Source organism: Pseudophryne corroboree, chromosome 10, assembly GCF_028390025.1.
Source record: "Pseudophryne corroboree isolate aPseCor3 chromosome 10, aPseCor3.hap2, whole genome shotgun sequence".
Lineage (NCBI taxonomy): Eukaryota > Metazoa > Chordata > Amphibia > Anura > Myobatrachidae > Pseudophryne > Pseudophryne corroboree.
This window is the reverse complement of record NC_086453.1, coordinates 177,560,563-177,581,204: the sequence shown is the minus strand read 5'-3', so window position 1 is coordinate 177,581,204 and position 20,642 is coordinate 177,560,563. Positions and strand designations below refer to the sequence as shown.

The 20,642-nt window shown below is 46.6% G+C and overlaps 1 protein-coding gene across 1 annotated transcript in view; it reads left to right on the top strand.

Moving 5' to 3' along the window:
• Positions 1-13,539, top strand: part of P3H1 (prolyl 3-hydroxylase 1) — a 355,045-nt gene extending 341,506 nt beyond the window's left edge. The window contains exons 14-15 of the mRNA XM_063942954.1: positions 8,625-8,765; positions 8,906-13,539. Of these exons, the coding sequence (XP_063799024.1) occupies positions 8,625-8,765; positions 8,906-9,163 (399 nt within the window). The 3' untranslated portion in view covers positions 9,164-13,539. The remainder of the gene's footprint in view (positions 1-8,624; positions 8,766-8,905) is intronic.
• Positions 13,540-20,642: the final 7,103 nt, after the last annotated feature.

Below are 20,642 nucleotides of genomic sequence, written 5' to 3'. Positions count from 1 at the left end.
ACTGCAGCGAGGGACTAAGGGGAGAAGAAGCGAACTCGCCTGCTTGCAGCCGGATTGGGCTTCTTAGGCTACTGGACACCATTAGCTCCAGAGGGATCGACCGCAGGCCCAGTCCTTGGTGTTCGGTCCCGGAGCCGCGCCGCCGTCCCCCTTACAGAGCCAGAAGCAAGAAGAGGTCCGGAAAAACGGGGGCAGAAGACATCAGTCTTCACCAAGGTAGCGCACAGCACTGCAGCTGTGCGCCATTGCTCCTCATGCACACCACACACTCCGGTCACTGAGGGTGCAGGGCGCTGGGGGGGGGGGCGCCCTGAGCAGCAATATAAACACCTTGGCTGGCAAAAATACATCACATATAACCCCCAGGGCTATATGGATGTATATTACCCCTGCCAGATTCCATAAAAATGCGGGAGAAAAGTCCGCGAAAAAGGGGCGGAGCCTATCTCCTCAGCACACTGGCACCATTTTTCCCTCTCAGCTCCGTTGGAGGGAAGCTCCCTGGCTCTCCCCTGCAGTCTACACTAAACAGAACAGGGTTAAAACAGAGAGGGGGGGCACTAAATTTAGGCGCAGTATAAATTATATAAAAGCAGCTATAGGGGACATAACTCAGTTAGTCCCTGCATTATATAGCGCTCTGGTGTGTGCTGGCATACTCTCACTCTGTCCCCCCAAAGGGCTTTTGTGGGTCCTGTCCTCATTGGAGCATTCCTTGTGTGTGTGCGGTGTGTCGGTACGGCTGTGTCGACATGTTTGATGAGGAGACTTATGTGGAGCCGGAGCAGATGCCGATAAATGAGATGTCGCCCCTGTGGGCCGACACCAGAGTGGATGGATAGGTGGAAGGTATTAACCGACAGTGTCAACTCCTTACATAAAAGGCTGGATGACGTAACAGCTATGGGACAGCCGGCTTCTCAGCCCGCGCCTGCCCAGACGTCTCAAATGCCATCAACGCTCCCTCAGATGGCAGACACAGATGTCGACACGGAGTCTGACTCCAGTGTCGACGAGGTTGAGACATATACACAATCCACTAGGAACATCCGTTACATGATCCCGGCAATATAAAATGTGTTACACATTTCTGACATTAACCCAAGTACCACTAAAAACAAAGGGTTTTATGTGTGGGGAGAAAAAGCAGACAGTGTTTTGTTCCCCCATCAAATGAGTGAATGAAGTGTGAAAAAGCGTGGGTTTCCCCGATAAGAAACTGGTAATTTCTAACAAGTTACTGATGGCGTACCCTTTCCCGCCAGAGGATAAGTTACGCTGGGAGATATCCCTTAGGGTGGATAAGGCGCTCACACGTTTGTCACACGGCCACTTTGAAGGTACCTGCTGATAAATAGCAGGAGGCTATCCTGAAGTCTGTAATTACACACTCAGGTACTAGACTGAGACCTGCAGACTGCTGCAGCGTGGTCTGTACCCCTTTCAAACAGGGATACTATTTTGCGAACATAAGACGTCGTCTTATATATGAGGGATGCACAGAGGAATATTTTGCCGGCTGGCATCCTGAATTATTGCAATGTCCATTCTGTCAGGAGGGTATTGGAGACCCGACACTGGACAGGTGATGCTGACTTTAAAAGGCACATAGAGCCTTATAAGGGTGAGGAATTGGTTGGGGATGGTCTCTGGGACCTCGTATCCACAGCAACAGCTGGGATGAAAATATTTTACCTCAGGTTTCCTCACAGCCTAAGAAACGCACTGTATTATCAGGTACAGTCCTTTCGGCTTCAAAAAAGCAGGCGGGTCAAACGAGGGAAGAGGGAAAAAGCTGCACCAGCAGCCAGTTCCCAGAATCAAAATTCTTCCCCTGCTTCCTCTGAGTCCACCGCATGACGCAGGGGCTCCACAGGCGTAGCCAGGTACGGTGGGGGGCCGCCTCAAAAATTTCAGCGATCAGTGGGCTCGCTCACAGGTGGATCCCTGGATCCTTCAAGTAGTATCTCAGGGGTACGAGCTGGAAGTCGAGGCGTCTCCCCCCCGCCGTTTACTCAAATCTGCCTTGCCGACAACTCCCTCAGGCAGGGAGGCTGTGCTAGAGGCAATTCACAAGCTGTATTCCCAGCAGGTGATAGTCAAGGTGCCCCTACTTCAACAAGGACGGGGTTACTATTCCACACTGTTTGTGGTACCGAAACCAGCCGGTTCGGTGAGACCCATTTTAAAATGGAAATCCTTGAACACTTACATAACAAAGTTCAAGATGGAATCGCTCAGGGCGGTTTTTGCAAGCCTGGACGAGAGGGATTACATGGTATCCCTGGACATCAAGGATGCTTACCTGCATGTCCCTATTTATCTTCCTCACCAGGAGTACCTCAGATTGTGGTACAGGATTGCCATTACCAATTCCAGACACTACCGTTTGGACTGTCTACGGCACCGAGGGTGTTTACCAAGGTAATGGCAGAAATGATGATACTCCTTCAAAAAAAAAAAAAAAAAGGGAGTTTTTATTTATCCCATACTTGGACGATCTCCTTATAAAGGCAAGGTCCAGGGAGCAGTTACTGGTCGGAGTAGCACTATCGCAGGAGGTGCTACAACAGCATGGCTGGATTCTGAACATTCCAAAGTCACAGCTGGTTCCTTCCACTCGCTTACTGTTCCTGGGGATGATTTTGGACACAGAACAGAAAAAAGTGTTTCTCCCGCAGGAGAAAGCCAAGGAGCTGTCATCTCTAGTCAGAGACCTCCTAAAACCAAAAAGGGTATCGGTGCATCGTTGCACACGAGTCCTGGAAAAATGGTGGCTTCATACGAAGCAATTCCATTCGGCAGGTTCCATGCGAGGACCTTCCAGTGAGACCTCTTAGATAAGTGGTCGGGATCGCATCTTCAAATGCATCAAATGATAACCCTGTCTCCAAGGACCAGGGTGTCTCTACTGTGGTGGATGCAGGGTGCTCATCTTCTAGAGGGCCGCAGTTTCGGCATACAGGACTGGGTCCTGGTGACCACGGATGCCAGCCTTCAAGGCTGGGGAGCAATCACACAGGGAAGAAACTTCCAGGGCCTATGGTCAAGTCAGGAGACTTCCCTACATATAAATTCTGGAACTGAGGGCCATTTACAATGCCCTAGGTCAGGCAAGACCCCTGCTTCAAAACCAGCCGGTACTGATACAGTCAGACAACATCACGGCAGTCGCCCATGTGACCCGACAGGGCGGCACAAGAAGCAGGATGGCAATGGCAGAAGCCACAAGGATTCTCCGATGGGCGGAAAATCACGTACTAGCACTGTCAGCAGTGTTCATTCCGGGAGTGGACAACTGGGAAGCAGACTTCCTCAGCAGACACGACCTACACCCGGGAGAGTGGGGACTTCATCCAGAAGTCTTCCTGCTGTTGGTAAACCGTTGGGAAAGGCCACAGGTGGACATGATGGCGTCCCGCCTCAACAAAAAGCTAAAGAGATATTGCGCCAGGTCAAGGGACCCTCAGGCGATAGCTGTGGACGCTCTAGTGACACCGTGGGTGTACCAGTCGGTTTATGTGTTCCCTACTCTGCCTCTCATACCAAAGGTACTGAGAATAATAAGATGGCGAGGAGTAAGAACGATACTCGTGGTTCCGGATTGGCCAAGAAGGGCTTGGTACCCGGAACTTCAGGAAATTATATCAGAGGACCCATGGCCTCTGCCGCTCAGACAGGACCTGCTGCAGCAGGGGCCCTGTCTGTTCCAAGACTTACCGCGGCTGCGTTTGACGGCATGGCGATTGAGCGCCGGATCATGAAGGAAAAGGGTATTCCGGAAGAAGTCATTCCTGCGCTTATTAAAGCCAGGAAAGATGTTACGGCAAAGCATTATCACCGCATGTGGCGGAAATATGTTGCATGGTGCGAGGCCAAAAAGGCCCCAACAGAGGAATTTCCACTAGGTCGATTTCTACATTTCCTGCAAGCAGGAGTGAATATGGGCCTAAGTCTAGGCTCCATTAAAGTACAGATCTCGGCTCTGTCGATTTTCTTTCAAAAAGAATTAGCTTCAGTACCTGAAGTTCAGACATTGTGAAAGGAGTGCTGCATATTGAGCCCCCGTTTGTGCCCCCTGTGGCACCTTGGGATCTCAACGTGGTGTTGAGTTTTCTTAAAATCACATTGGTTTGAGCCACTAAAAACCGTGGATCTAAAATATCTCACGTGGAAAGTGGTCATGTTATTGGCCTTGGCTTCAGCCAGGCGAGTGTCAGAATTGGCGGCTTTATCATGTAAAAGCCCTTATCTGATTTTCCATATGGATAGGGCAGAATTGAGGACTCGTCCACAATTTCTTCCTAAGGTGGTGTCAGCGTTTCACCTGAACCAGCCTATTGTGGTGCCGGCGGCTACTAGTGAATTGGAGGACTCCAAGTTGCTAGACGTTGTCAGGGCCCTGAAAATATATGTTTCCAGGACGGCTGGAGTCAGAAACTCTGACTCGCTGTTTATCCTGTATGCACCCAACAAGCTGGGTGCTCCTGCTTCTAAGCAGTCTATTGCTCGCTGGATTTGTAGTACAATTCAGCTTGCACATTCTGTGGCAGGCATACCACAGCCAAAATCTGTAAATGCCCATTCCACAAGGAAGGTGGGCTCTTCTTGGGCGGCTGCCCGAGGGGTCTCGGCTTTACAACTTTGCCGAGCAGCTACTTGGTCAGGGGCAAACACGTTTGCAAAATTCTACAAATTTGATACCCTGGCTGAGGAGGACCTGGAGTTCTCTCATTCGGTGCTACAGAGTCATCCGCACTCTCCCGCCCGTTTGGGAGCTTTGGTATAATCCCCATGGTCCTTACGGAGTTCCCAGCATCCACTAGGACGTTAGAGAAAATAAGAATTTACTCACCGGTAATTCTATTTCTCGTAGTCCGTAGTGGATGCTGGGCGCCCATCCCAAGTGCGGATTGTCTGCAATACTTGTAAATAGTTATTGTTAACTAAAGGGTTATTGTTGAGCCATCTGTTGGGAGGCTCAGTTGTTTTCATACTGTCAAACTGGATATAGTATCACGAGTTGTACGGTGTGATTGGTGTGGCTGGTAAGAGTCTTACCCGGGATTCTAAATCCTTCCTTATTATGTCTGCTCGTCCGGGCACAGTGTCCTAACTGAGGCTTGGAGGAGGGTCATAGTGGGAGGAGCCAGTGCACACCAAGTAGTCATAAATCTTTCTAGAGTGCCCAGCCTCCTTCGGAGCCCGCTATTCCCCATGGTCCTTACGGAGTTCCCAGCATCCACTACGGACTACGAGAAATAGAATTACCGGTGAGTAAATTCTTATTTATTCTCTCACAGGGGCTATACATAGACCCTCTGTGACAGCTTCCTGGGCCACAAAGGCTGTTGAAGCATGGGTGCAGGCACTGGAGGATGAGTTTCCTTTGTATATGTTGGATGAAGGCAGCATGTATCTGACCATCTTAATACTGCTTCTCATTATATTCAGGAAGCACTATCTGAGGCTGGCATGTGGGCCACTAAGGCGTCTGCTACATCCATATTAGCACGCTGTATTATTTGGCTATGTTCCTGGAAGGTAGATTTAGATTCTAAGAAAACTTTAGAAATTCTACCGTTTACAGGAGATTTTTTTTTTTTTTTTTAGAGATAAACTAAATAAAATTGTGACATCCTTGGCTGAAGCCAAAACGGCCTTTTTGCCTCCGACCAATCCTGCTCATAGGGCCAGAAATGCTATTTTTCATCCCTTTTGTCCACAGGTAAAAGCTAAAGGACAGTCATTCCCTAGACAGTCCTGCCCAGCAAAACCATCTAAGCCCAAGGCCAAGCAAACCTGGGTAGCTCGTCAACCTGCCGCAAAGCCTGACAAGCCTGCAGCCTCACGGACAGGTCTCCCCCTGGGTGACCGACTTCTGCACTACGCATGGTTTTGGAACATGACCATTTCAGGTGCTTAGATGCTAGAAGTGGTCTCTCACAGGTACACCGTCTCATTCAAGGGACATCCCCCTCAACAGTATTTCACCACAGGACTACCATCGGACCCGAAAAAGATGCAAATTCTACAGTCTGTAGTCCGTTCTCTCCTGCACTCAGGAGTGATTGTGCCGGTTCCTCAGTCCCAATGGTGCAGAGACTACTACTCGACCCTTTTCTTGGTTCCAAAACCCAACTGGTCACATCGGCCTATTCTCAATCTCAAATCTCTGAACAAGTTTGTGAGAGTTTCCAAGTATCACATGGAAACATTGCGTTTCATAGTTCTAGCCATGGGACATGGAGACTTCATAAATTCCTTAGATATACAGGATGCATATCTGCATATTCCTATTGCTCCTTCGCATCAGCAGTTCCTGCGGTTTGCTGTTGGCAACCAACATTTTTAATTCCAGGCTCTGCTGTTTGGCCTGGCTATGGCACCTCACATTTTAACAAAGGTCATGACAGCATATCTCCGTCGCTATGGTATATGAATCCTTCCACTTGCAGCAAGATGGCGATGCAAAAGGTGTCCAAAATTCTCCAATGGGCCGAACGTCATCTACCGGCAATTTCTGCGGTATTCATTCTGGGCGTACTCAACTGGGAGGCAGAGTTCAGACAGATGGGGCCTACAAGACGTGGATCTCATGGCCCCTTGCTACAATCACAAGGTTCTGGTCTTCAGAACACAAACTAGGGTTCATTAGGTATTCGTTGACACATTGTCAGTCGCATCAGCCTCTCTTCTGCTTTACATCTTCCCACCGTTATCACTTCTTCTACCTTGGGTTCTACAGAAGTTCAAAGAAGAAGGAAGAAAATTAATTCTGGTAGCTCTGACGTGGCCCAGACGACATTGGTTCTCCTTTCTCCAGGGCCTCTCAGCAGGGCAACCCCTTCCACTTCCTGAGAGGCGGGACCTCCTCTTTTCGGGCCCACGTATCCGTCCAGGCCTGGCCCAGCTGTCTTTGATGGCGTGGCTCTTAAATAAGCGATCCTGAAGGCAAAAAGATTTTCAGAGGCCGTCATTCAAATTATGCTTAAGGCCCGTAAACCGGCCTCTGCACGTATCTACTATAGAGTATGGCACACTTACTTTACTTGGTGCACTACCAAACGTTATGATGCCACTAAGTTTCAAACCTCCAGAATTCTGGCATCTCTTCAAAGAGATTTATAATTGGGCCTTCGTCTTGCCTCTCTCAAGGTGCACATTTCTGCCTTGTCTGTTTGGTTCCAACGCAGGATTGCCTTACTACCTAATGTACATAGGTTTCTTCAGGGTGCTATTTGCATTCAACCTCCCTATGTCCCTCCTGTGGCTCCATGGGATTTGTCTGTTGTGTTGAATGCTCTTCAGGAGGCCCCCTTCGAAACTCTGGAGTCGGTGGACCTCAAATGGCTGACTGCCAAGACTCTCTTCTTACTTGCTGTTGCCTCGACTAGAAGGGTATCGGACTTGGGAGCACTGTCCTGTCCTCCCTCCTTCCTGATTTTCCACCATGACATGGCGGGTCTTCGAACCAGACCTGGTTACCTCCCTAAGATGGTTTCTTCTTTTCACCTTAATCAAGAGATTGTGGTTCCGGCCTTTGTCTCACTAGACTTGTCGGCAAAGGAACGTTTTTTGGATGTGCTTCGGGCTCTGCATATCGGTGTAGAACGTACTGCCTCTATCAGATGTTCTGATGCCTTTTTTATCTTTTTGGATATCACAAGCATGGCTGGCCTGCTAATAAGCAGATGCTGGCCATATGTATTAGAATGGTTTTTGCACATGCTTACCCTAGAGCTGACATTCCATTACCATCTTCGATTTCTTCCAATTCTACTCGATCAGTGTGGGGAAGAGCCATGGAAAGTTTGACTTCCTTTAGTTCCGGCTTTATTTGAATGGTTTTTACTAATATTTAATATAAACAAGATAAAATATATTTATTTCCCTAGGGAAATATTTAGGTTACACAAAGTTAGAAAACTATTCTCTTGGTGTATATATAGTACAACAGAACTGTATTCTGACTGGTCGGTCATTAAGGTGCTAAGCTGTCCATACGCTAGACCAACTTTCATCCAACCATCCAGCTAGATGGCTGGCTGGTATGAAAACCTGGTAATGTGCGTGTGTGAGCAACTGACAATCAACATTTATTCCCAAACCCTGAAAAACTGCCAAAAATTGTTGTTTAGATAAGCTGTTTAAATTAAACAGAGTTAACCAACCTGTCTCTACGACTGTTTGTCCATTTTCCAGGGTTTGGGAGCAAATTTCTGATTATGATTTGTTCCCATACATAACAACACAAATTCAACCCAGGTACGCTAGATTAAATCAATTCAGTTTTAGATATTATTGGATCTATGAGTGAGCGGCAGTAGGCAGTGGGATATGGTAAGAAGCCCGGAGACTTCTATATGGTAACGCCAGAAAAAAGCTGGCTTTACCCTCTGCATCAATAAGAGAGAGGCTTGGGGTTAGTATATTTGAAAATGCAGTTAAAAAAAAAAAACATCTTTTTCCTTTAATACATCCCGGCCTTAGTGTTTAAAAAATCTGCTTGTGCTTTGTAACTGTGGGAATACATGTTTGCCTGATCCATGTTTTTCAATGTTTACCATAGAATTCACCTGAATTAAATCTGTTTTAATCTGTTTTGCTCTGTTTCTCTTCAGGCTGAAGTGAAGCCTCAGTGTGGACGGATGGTGGGGTTCTCCTCTGGGTCTGAGAATCCTCATGGAGTGAAAGCGGTGACAAAGGGCCAGAGATGTGCAGTTGCATTGTGGTTTACGCTCGATCCCAGACACAATGAGCGAGTAAGTGAGATCTTTGTGTGGGCAACACTAAAGTGCACCCAAGTGGAGGGCCGATTTGCAAAGATTGGTTCGTATGGTTTGCCCATGTGAGGGCACATCAGGGTGATTGTACTTAAACATGTGCCTAATGTTTTTCATAGGAACGGGTGCAAGCTGATGACTTAATAAAGATGCTGTTTAACGTAGAAGATATGGATTTATTTCAAGACAGTGGATCAGAAGAAAAACTAGTATCAAACACTTCAGAAGGTGATAAGAGGGAGCAGACTTCCATTGTTAAGCCACCTGACGTTGCAGTCACACCGCCGGAACCCCCCACAGCCCCGGACTCTGATTCCCCTAAAGAAAGAGTACTCCAGCCTTCATTGGACCCTGTGAATACAAAGACAGAATTATAACACTAATTTGGGCCTTGTCCTGCATGAGAGCTAAAGACTGCTGCCTTAATGAAATCTGTGAATCAGGGACGCATTTCTACAGATATCATTATGAGAGGAACCAAACAGTCATTGAGATTTCAACTTAAGCATTTTCATCATTTTCTTTTTCTCCATGGTGTCTCACCATTTGTGAGCTATGATCACTGAACTTTATTAATCCGTCTGCCAGGGCCGGCCCAAGCTTATTTTTTTAGTAAGCAAAAACCTATTTTGGCGCCCCTTGATGGGATAAAAGGGGTGTGTTCTTACAAGAAAGGGGTGTGGCTACACAATTGTACTCCCCGTGGTACAGGGTGATAGTGGGTGACAGGGAGATAATAGGTTACTGGTGAGGCAGGGGTGACAGGGAGATGGTGGGTGACTGAGGCAGGGTAACATTGAGATAGTGGATGACTGATGCCCCCAGTGCAGATACACATGTCCCCACAGTGCCAGATATGCCCCCAGTGCAGATACACATGCCCCCAGTGCAGATACACATGCCCCCACAGTGCCAGATATGCCCCCAGTGCTGATATACATGCCCCCACAGTGCCAGATATGCCCCCAGTGCAGATACACATCCTCCCATAGTGCCAGATATGCCCCCAGTGCAGATACACATCCTCCCATAGTGCCAGATATGCCCCCAGTGCAGATACATGTATCCCCACAGTGCCAGATATGCCCCCAGTGCAGATACACATGTCCACACAGTGCCAGATATGCCCCCAGTGCAGATACACATATCCCCAGTGCCAGATATGCTCCCAGTGCAGATACACATATCCCCACAGTGCCAGATATGCCCCCAGTGCAGATACATATATCTCCACAGTGCCAGATATGCTCCCAGTGCAGATACACATATCCCCACAGTGCCAGATATGCCCCCAGTGCAGATACATATACCCCCACAGTGCCAGATATTCCCCCAGTGCAGATACACATGCCCCCACAGTGCCAGATATGCCCCCAGTGCAGATACACATGCCCCCACAGTGCCAGATATGCTCCCAGTGCAGATACATATATCCTCAGTGCCAGATATGCCCCCAGTGCAGATACACATATCCACACAGTGCCAGATATGCCCCCAGTGCAGATACACATATCCCCACAGTGCCAGATATGCCCCCAGTGCAGATACACATATCCCCACAGTGCCAGATATGCCCCCAGTGCAGATACTCACATCCCCACAGTGCCAGATATGCCCCCAGTGCAGATACACATCCTCCCATAGTGCCAGATATGCCCCCAGTGCAGATACATGTATCCCCACAGTGCCAGATATGCCCCCAGTGCAGATACATATATCCCCACAGTGCCAGATATGCCCCCAGTGCAGATACATGTATCCCCACAGTGCCAGATATGCACCCAGTGCAGATACATATATCCCCACAGTGCCAGATATGCCCCCAGTGCAGATACACATATCCCCACAGTGCCAGATATGCCCCCAGTGCTGATATACATGCCCCCACAGTGCCAGATATGCCCCCAGTGCAGATACACATCCTCCCATAGTGCCAGATATGCCCCCAGTGCAGATACATGTATCCCCACAGTGCCAGATATGCCCCCAGTGCAGATACACATGCCCCCACAGTGCCAGATATGCCCCCAGTACAGATACACATGCCCCCACAGTGCCAGATATGCCCCCAGTGCAGATACACATGCCCCCACAGTGCCAGATATGCCCCCAGTGCAGATACACATGGCCCCACAGTGCCAGATATGCCCCCAGTGCAGATACACATGCCCCCATAGTGCCAGATATGCCCCCAGTGCAGATGCACATGCCCCCACAGTGCCAGATATGCCCCCAGTGCAGATACACATATCCCCACAGTGCCAGATATGCCCCCAGTGCAGATACACATGCCCCACAGTGCCAGATATGTCCCCACAGTGCCAGATATGCCCCCAGTGCAGATACATATATCCCCACAGTGCCAGATATGCCCCTAGTGCAGATACACATGCCCCCACAGTGCCAGATATGCCCCCAGTGCTGATATACATGCCCCCACAGTGCCAGATATGCCACCAGTACAGATACACATCCTCCCATAGTGCCAGATATGCCCCCAGTGCAGATACATGTATCCCCACAGTGCCAGATATGCCCCCAGTGCAGATACACATGCACCCACAGTGCCAGATATGCCCCCAGTGCAGATACACATGCCCCCACAGTGCCAGATATGCCCCCAGTCCAGATACACGTGCCCACACAGTGCCAGATATGTCCCCAGTGCTGCTACACATGCCCTCACAGTGCCAGATATGCCCCCAGTGCAGATACACATGCCCCCACAGTGCCAGATATGCCCCCAGTGCTGCTACACATGCCCCCACAGTGCCAGATATGCCCCCAGTGCAGATACACATCCTCCCACAGTGCCAGATATGTCCCCAGTGCTGCTACACATGCCCCCAAAGTGCCAGATATGCCCCCAGTGCAGATACATATATATCCCCACAGTGCCAGATATGCCCCCAGTGCAGATACACATGCCCCCACAGTGCCAGATATGCCCCCAGTGCTGATATACATGCCCCCACAGTGCCAGATATGCCACCAGTGCAGATACACATCCTCCCATAGTGCCAGATATGCCCCCAGTGCAGATACATGTATCCCCACAGTGCCAGATATGCCCCCAGTGCAGATACACATGCCCCCACAGTGCCAGATATGCTCCCAGTGCAGATGCATATATCCTCAGTGCCAGATATTCCCCCAGTGCAGATACACATATCCCCACAGTGCCAGATATGCCCCCAGTGCAGATACACATATCCCCACAGTGCCAGATATGCCCCCAGTGCAGATACATATATCCCCACAGTGCCATATATGCCCCCACAGTGCCAGATATGCCACCAGTGCAGATACACATCCTCCCTTAGTGCCAGATATGCCCCCAGTGCAGATACACCTGCCCCCACAGTGCCAGATATGTCCCCAGTGCTGGTACACCTGCCCCCACAGTGCCAGATATGCCCCCAGTGCTGCTACACATGCTCCCACAGTGCCTCCTACAGTGCTGCTACACATGCCCCACAGTGCCAGATATGCCCCCAGGGCTGCTACACATGCCCCCACAGTGCCTCCTACAGTGCCAGATATGCCCCCAATGCTGCTATACATGCCCCCACAGTGCCTTCTACAGTGCTAGATATGCTCCCAGAGCTGATACACATGCCCCCACAGATCCTCCCCCTCCCTGAAAAAAAAGTGCTGCTCACCGCTTCTGTGAGGGGAGGAGAGCGCAGCGTGCGCCTTTCCTACCCCTCCATCTCCAGCGGCGGTGTCTATCTTCAATTCGCCGCCGGCCCGCGAGCCAATCAGAGCTCGCGGTCCGGCAGCCAATCAGGAGTCTCAGCTGCCGGTCCGTGAGCTCTGATTGGCTCATGGCCGGCGACGAATTTAAGATAGTCACTGCCGCCGGAGACGCCAGTGCGCGCCGGGCAGCGGTGGCCGAGAGCGGATCAAGCCGATTGCTGTCCACCGCTGCTGTAGAGAGTGAGTCACTGTGACTCACTGTCTGTAGCAGCGCCCTCTACTGCCTGGCGCTCAACGCGGCAGCGTAGCCCTTGTATGAGTCGGGCTGGCCCTACCGTCTGCCAGGGTGTACTCCAGAAACTGACCCCGCCCACTTATACCAATAAAGTGTTTAATTGTTGATGACAAAGGGTACTTTGATTATGAGGAGCAATTGATGAAAACTTTAGTGAAGTTTTTTTTGCCACATTGAAAAAGAAAATGATAATATATTTACCATTTTATGTACAAAAGTTTTTAGATGTTCAGATGATTAATACAGGTGCTATTTCTTATTGCACCAAATTGTGCAATATTTCCTGCTGTTCTATGCTTCAGAGTCTTTAATGACCATTTTTTTTCCTTGACCACCAGTTCTCTGAAATCCCACATCATCAGGACTTTTAAATGTAAAGTTAACTGTTGTCCCAAGTGACCTTAATTATTATGTCTGATGTGTTGGAGAGTTTGTAAAAGTGAGATTATCAATTGATGCTAACCATTCAACTTGGATTCGAAACTCTAGGCATGTGTCTGGAAGACCTGGTGATTTCAGTCTGAAAAGTTCATTCAGAAGGGGAAGGGAAAACTTGTACTTGTGTGGACTTGCACAAAGATATCAACTGTGGATAGAATGGATATTTATGTCATCCTTAAAAAAACACTAGGAACCTGATGCATCATGGATGCACTAAGTACCCACTTCCACTATTTCTTGAATATACTCGAAGTGATATTTATACATTTTGTGAAATCTTTTCTCTGAATTGATAAAATCATTGCGAGCTGTTGTTAATTTTTTATTTTTTTTCTGCTTTATTCCTCTGGAAACTACAGTAAGTTGTTTCTGGTTTCTCAGCTGACAGATGGACATATCAGATGACATGTACTAATTACCTTTGGTGTTTTCTGCAACAGAACTTGACAGGCCCTCTGTACTATCTCTAGTTTATTTTCTTGAAACAATTTTCAAAAGTGCAAAGCAATTGGTGATGTCATAAACCTACTTTTTAAGATCAGGGCACAGATTTGTGGCATTTGCAGGTGCTAAAGTTTGTATAGTGTGATGAGTGGAGCTGGACAGATCAGGAATGTTCCTTGCCAAGTGTTCCTTGGGCGCACCAGGGCACTAGATTTACAAGGAAGTGTAAATCTCATTATAAATAACTGAATTATTTAAATGAGTTTTGAGTGTGGAGAAGACCTTTTAACGGTGTTACCATTTCTATGACTTGGGTACATGGCTCTTCTCTCCCTACTAAAATATTTGACTTGTCTGTGTTATCAGATGTGCCAATTATCCATATTTCTAATGGGATGCAATTCTACCACTTGTCTAGGTATGATCAGGTCTATTTACTATGGCTGGTACTTTCTCTGTCGACTTTATCTCTCTCCAAGCCTTTCAGCTCCTAACTGCCATGTAACAGGCTGGGTTTAAAAAATATCAGCTCCTAACTATCATTTTTCTAAATATAGCCTGTTACATGGCAGTTAGGAGCTGATTAGCTGGTACTTTATCTCTGTAAATAGACCCTTATGTCTTCTAACAATAATATAACATTCAAAACCCCAGAAATTAAATGTCTGTAATAAAGCTAGTCCTTATGTCCCTTTACTATTAACAGGTTTTCTAAGCCTTAAGGCACCCATATGCTAGCAACATACTGTATTGACGCAATTTCCCGATATCTCGAATCGAGTATTTTAAACAAATTTAAAAATCTCTATTCCCTGATGCCGACCAAATATTTTTTAGATAAAGCTGCGGTCATAGGGGAGATATTTTCCTGGACACAGAAAACTTTCTGCAAGTAATCCCACTGTTCACTAATTCCTTGAATGAAATGGTTGATAACAGAAAATAATAGCTTGCATGAAGCTACATTGCATATGTTGTTGTTAGTGTGAACTCTTTCATATTCTGGGGACTTTTACATTCATCAACTTGCTTTTGAAATTGGAATCTGTAATTTAACGATAAACAAATCACTATTTTAGAACAATATTATTTCAAATAATAAAGATCTTAAATAGATAGTGTGTTACCCAGGGGTGGATTTAGGGGTGAGGGCACCCCTAGGCACAACATTAACAGCCACTCCCGTCTGAATAATGTTATTATTTTTATTGATTGGTTTTAAGCCCTCCTTTGGTGATAGCCAAATTAATAGAATAATAAAAAAGCCACTATTTTATTTTTTTATTTTTAATTATGTATACATATTTACTAAATGGGACAGCTTTCAGGGGCAATATGTGCATGTCTACCCGTTTACACTCCAGTCAATATGGCATATGGTACAGTACAGTGGAAATATGTTGCAGTAAATTTTTTGGCTGATGTTACCTACACAAGCATTCAAGTGCCGCCACTAGGCATGTGCCTCACGTGCCTAATGGGAAATTTGCCTCTGATGTTACCTTGGAAAATGAGCAGGGTATTAAACTAGCCACAATCCTTCCGCCTTTGTAACTGAGATGTTTGTTTTTTCTTAATTAAATCTTTTTTTCAAGAAACATAATCTTGAAGTATCTTTTTAAAGCATTTATTTTATAGTCCTTTTTCTTAGCTGTCCTACAAATCATTGGGTTTGCGTACATCACTGAATCTGGCCCCTAAGGTCTGCTGCCCATTCTACTGGTTGCAACAGTAAGTATTACAGTCAGAGTTGGAAAAAAAAACTTATTTTTGTTTAAACCTTAGATATTTTTCTTTTTGCATAAATGGTTTAACTAATAAAAAATGAATCCTGCTTGTTAATGCTGTGAAACATTGCTGTGTATTAGAAACCTTAATGAACCAGGTTTTAATGCTTGAGAAACATACAAGGCTGGGTACACTAAAGCGAAAATGCGGCCAAAACCCTGAAAAACTAGTTTTTGGACGCATTTCCCATACTGTATGTACCTAGCTCAGGGGTGGGCAATTATTTTAGCTGGGTGGCCGCTTAACACTTCCAGTGAATATTCGAGGGCCACACACAAAATATCTTGTATATACAATACAAGACAAGTTTACACATAACGACAGCAGAGTCCCCCTTTTTACACATTACAGCAGCAGAGTTCCCCTTTTTACACGCAACGGCAGCTGAGTCCCCATTTTTTACACATTAGGTAGGTGGAGTCCCCCTTTTTATACATTAGGCAGGCAGAGTCTGAGAGAGAGAGAGCAAGCAGTTCAAGGCTGGTGACATCCACACAGAAATGCATTGTGCACTAATATAATGTACAAAATACCAATAATTTTAAACCAAAGCAACACTACAACACTTGTCCCCCACACACACTCCAAATGCCCCTGACATGAGTGTGTGATTTTTCACCTTGCAGGATCCTGTTTCTCCGTAGGAGGAGGAGGTGGTGGCGCCAAGCTGCCTGAGGAGGAGGCAGCGCTGATCAGTGAGCCGGGGAAGGGGGGCGGAGTGTGTGCCCATGCAGCTGTAGTGCTTCTCCGCTAATGTTGCCTACGGAGTGCGTACGTCTGATAACTCAGCGGAGAGGGGGCGGACAAGAAGCGCTGGCCACCCCAATGTAATGCAGGGTAATGTATGTAGTGGTGTGCCCAGCAGACACGGAGCTGAGTGCACAGCTACATACAATACCAGCGCATTCAAAGACAGACAGTGCGGCCCCGCTGCTGCTGCTCTCTGCGCATATCCATACTCCTGCCGTGGCTCCACCCACCGCACCGCCCAGTGCCTGATGTCACAGAGGAAATACCGGTCAGCAGCCCCTGTGTCTTTCCTCAGCGGCATCGCGTCTCAGAGCTCTGTAGTGCACTGACAAGCGGCTCAGCCAGTCGGGCCGCTTGTCATTGCACACTGGTGGGAGACAGCGGGCCAGGCAGCATCGGTTCGCGGGCCGCATGTTGCCCACCCCTGACCTAGCTCCTCAATCCTGGGCTTTGATGAGGTGGATTGGGTTACCCTATAGAAGCCTATGGGCTTCTTTCCGCATTCTGCCCGAGAGGGATCCAGTCAGATCCCCCTCCCAGCACCCTCCATGTTCGCAGTGTCCCTCTTTGCATGCACTTAGGGACTCCGGGGCTAAATCCTGGAAGTGCAGTTATTGCAAAGGAGAGCTGTCCTTTGCGTTACTAATTGCATCTAAGTACATATGGGATTCGTATAGATGCTGTAAGTGGCGGGATGTACCACTCTGCAGAAGTGATGCTTAGTACATCCCACCCTAACAGTCCATTATTAGGCTTTTATATGATTTATTTTATATCTTTCAATAAAAACACATTTTTACTGTTCATTATTCTTATCACATCTGCATATGCCCCAAAACCAGCGTTCTCTGTTCTCTTTACAGAGAAACACATACAAAGTGGGTATCCTATTAGTGGCAGTAATTTGTCTCCGCTAATAAATTCGCCAAGGGCTATCCAATTAGCCCCGGGCAACTGCTCCCCCTGATGCTGATCCTTATCGGGGATTATGTGAAGCATAATCTACGGTAAGTGACTGTCGGAGCTACGATAACATATGGGATTGGGAATTTATCCCGGATCCCTTGTCTTAATACACGAACATGAATCCGTTTTTGGCCTCTAATTGGATACCATGATACTGACCATCAGTCAAGAATCACAATATTGGGCCATTTATTGGGGCCAAAAACGGATCGCATGTAATTGAATTCCTCCAAAAGGTTTATTGTTAGAACTGGGCATGCCATAGGCATTAAACATTTTTAATAAAAACACCTTTTTTTTTTTTTTGTATAAAAGACTTTTTTTAAGAAGTCACGGTGCCCTGCGTGTAGTCACAGCATAATACAGGTTGAGTATCCCTTATTCAAAATCCCACATTTTTGGATCCCCTACTGAGATAATGACATATATATTATATGTATATATAGATATATTATATAGATATATAATATATATGTAAATGTGTCATTATCTCAGTAGGGGAACCAAAAATGTGTGATTTTGGATAAGGGAAACTCAACATGTAATTAAAAAAAAAAAAGCGTGTTTTAAAAAAGAAAATTTGGTTTAAACCAGCCAATCCTGATTACAATATGGCCAGGTTCATCCAATGACTTTTTGAATGTTGAAGGTCGACTATCCCTGATCTAGAACTTTTCAACATGTTGAATATTTCTTTTGTGATAGAAATGCTAATAAAGCTAGGTTTTCTTTACACTAAAGCTAGCGTTTTCTGTGCAGCTGTTTAACGAGCATAAAAAAAACAACTCATACTTCTAGAAAAAAATCCTGTCCGTTTTGTTTGAGAGTGACCTGTATGTACCAAAGTCCATTCTTGGTTATTTAAGTGCCTTATTTCAAAAGCTCAGATTCAATAAATGTTTCTTTTATAAATCTTTGCATCTGTCCCCTCTCTGACTTTTTTTATTTTATATAAAAGAAATGGTGTTACTCTAGAACCACTGAAGCGTTTGCCTACCTTCTACAGTGAGCAAAAGAAAATATTAAAGTGGTGCTAATGACCGCACCATTGAAGCAGTTATCGAGGTCCAGCTGTAGAGAGAGAATTTTGTAGGGCAGAGGGAGTGTTAATAAATTAGGAAGTTGCAGCAAGATCTAAATTTCTTTTCTCTTTTATTTATTTAATTATTTTTTTATTATTATTATTTTATTTCTTTTATTTTGTTAAAAAAATATTTTTGTGATAAATATCCAAACTTTTAAAGAGTAACAGCTGGGTAATCACACACAATGGCTGCTTCACCTGTAGGCGACAGATGATCTGCAGTCAAAACCCTTTCTGTTCCAATATTTTTTTCAGAGGCTGAAGTTAAAAAAAATTTGACAAAGTTTAACAAAGGAGCCCGCAAGCTCTGAAACTAGAGATGAGCGCCGGAAATTTTTCGGGTTTTGTGTTTTGGTTTTGGGTTCGGTTCCGCGGCCGTGTTTTGGGTTCGACCGCGTTTTGGCAAAACCTCACCGAATTTTTTTTGTCGGATTCGGGTGTGTTTTGGATTCGGGTGTTTTTTTCAAAAAACCCTAAAAAACAGCTTAAATCATAGAATTTGGGGGTAATTTTGATCCCAAAGTATTATTAACCTCAAAAAACATAATTTACACTCATTTTCAGCCTATTCTGAACACATCACACCTCACAATATTATTTTTAGTCCTAAAATTTGCACCGAGGTCGCTGTGTGAGTAAGATAAGCGACCCTAGTGGCCGACACAAACACCGGGCCCATCTAGGAGTGGCACTGCAGTGTCACGCAGGATGGCCCTTCCAAAAAACCCTCCCCAAACAGCACATGACGCAAAGAAAAAAAGAGGCGCAATGAGGTAGCTGACTGTGTGAGTAAGATTAGCGACCCTAGTGGCCGACACAAACACCGGGCACATCTAGGAGTGGCACTGCAGTGTCACGCAGGATGTCCCTTCCAAAAAACCCTCCCCAAACAGCACATGACGCAAAGAAAAAAAGAGGCGCAATGAGGTAGCTGACTGTGTGAGTAAGATAAGCGACCCTAGTGGCCGACACAAACACCGGGCCCATCTAGGAGTGGCACTGCAGTGTCACGCAGGATGGCCCTTCCAAAAAACCCTCCCCAATCAGCACATGATGCAAAGAAAAAGAAAAGAAAAAAGAGGTGCAAGATGGAATTATCCTTGGGCCCTCCCACCCACCCTTATGTTGTATAAACAAAACAGGACATGCACACTTTAACCAACCCATCATTTCAGTGACAGGGTCTGCCACACGACTGTGACTGATATGACGGGTTGGTTTGGACCCCCCCCAAAAAAGAAGCAATTAATCTCTCCTTGCACAAACTGGCTCTACAGAGGCAAGATGTCCACCTCATCTTCACCCTCCGATATATCACCGTGTACATCCCCCTCCTCACAGATTATCAATTCGTCCCCACTGGAATCCACCATCTCAGCTCCCTGTGTACTTTGTGGAGGCAATTGCTGCTGGTCAATGTCTCCGCGGAGGAATTGATTATAATTCATTTTAATGAACATCATCTTCTCCACATTTTCTGGATGTAACCTCGTACGCCGATTGCTGACAAGGTGAGCGGCGGCACTAAACACTCTTTCGGAGTACACACTTGTGGGAGGGCAACTTAGGTAGAATAAAGCCAGTTTGTGCAAGGGCCTCCAAATTGCCTCTTTTTCCTGCCAGTATAAGTACGGACTGTGTGACGTGCCTACTTGGATGCGGTCACTCATATAATCCTCCACCATTCTATCAATGTTGAGAGAATCATATGCAGTGACGGTAGACGACATGTCCGTAATCGTTGTCAGGTCCTTCAGTCCGGACCAGATGTCAGCATCAGCAGTCGCTCCAGACTGCCCTGCATCACCGCCAGCGGGTGGGCTCGGAATTCTGAGCCTTTTCCTCGCACCCCCAGTTGCGGGAGAATGTGAAGGAGGAGATGTTGACAGGTCGCGTTCCGCTTGACTTGACAATTTTGTCACCAGCAGGTCTTTCAACCCCAGCAGACCTGTGTCTGCCGGAAAGAGAGATCCAAGGTAGGCTTTAAATCTAGGATCGAGCACGGTGGCCAAAATGTAGTGCTCTGATTTCAACAGATTGACCACCCGTGAATCCTTGTTAAGCGAATTAAGGGCTGCATCCACAAGTCCCACATGCCTAGCGGAATCGCTCCGTGTTAGCTCCTTCTTCAATGCCTCCAGCTTCTTCTGCAAAAGCCTGATGAGGGGAATGACCTGACTCAGGCTGGCAGTGTCTGAACTGACTTCACGTGTGGCAAGTTCAAAGGGCATCAGAACCTTGCACAACGTTGAAATCATTCTCCACTGCACTTGAGACAGGTGCATTCCATCTCCTATATCGTGCTCAATTGTATAGGCTTGAATGGCCTTTTGCTGCTCCTCCAACCTCTGAAGCATATAGAGGGTTGAATTCCACCTCGTTACCACTT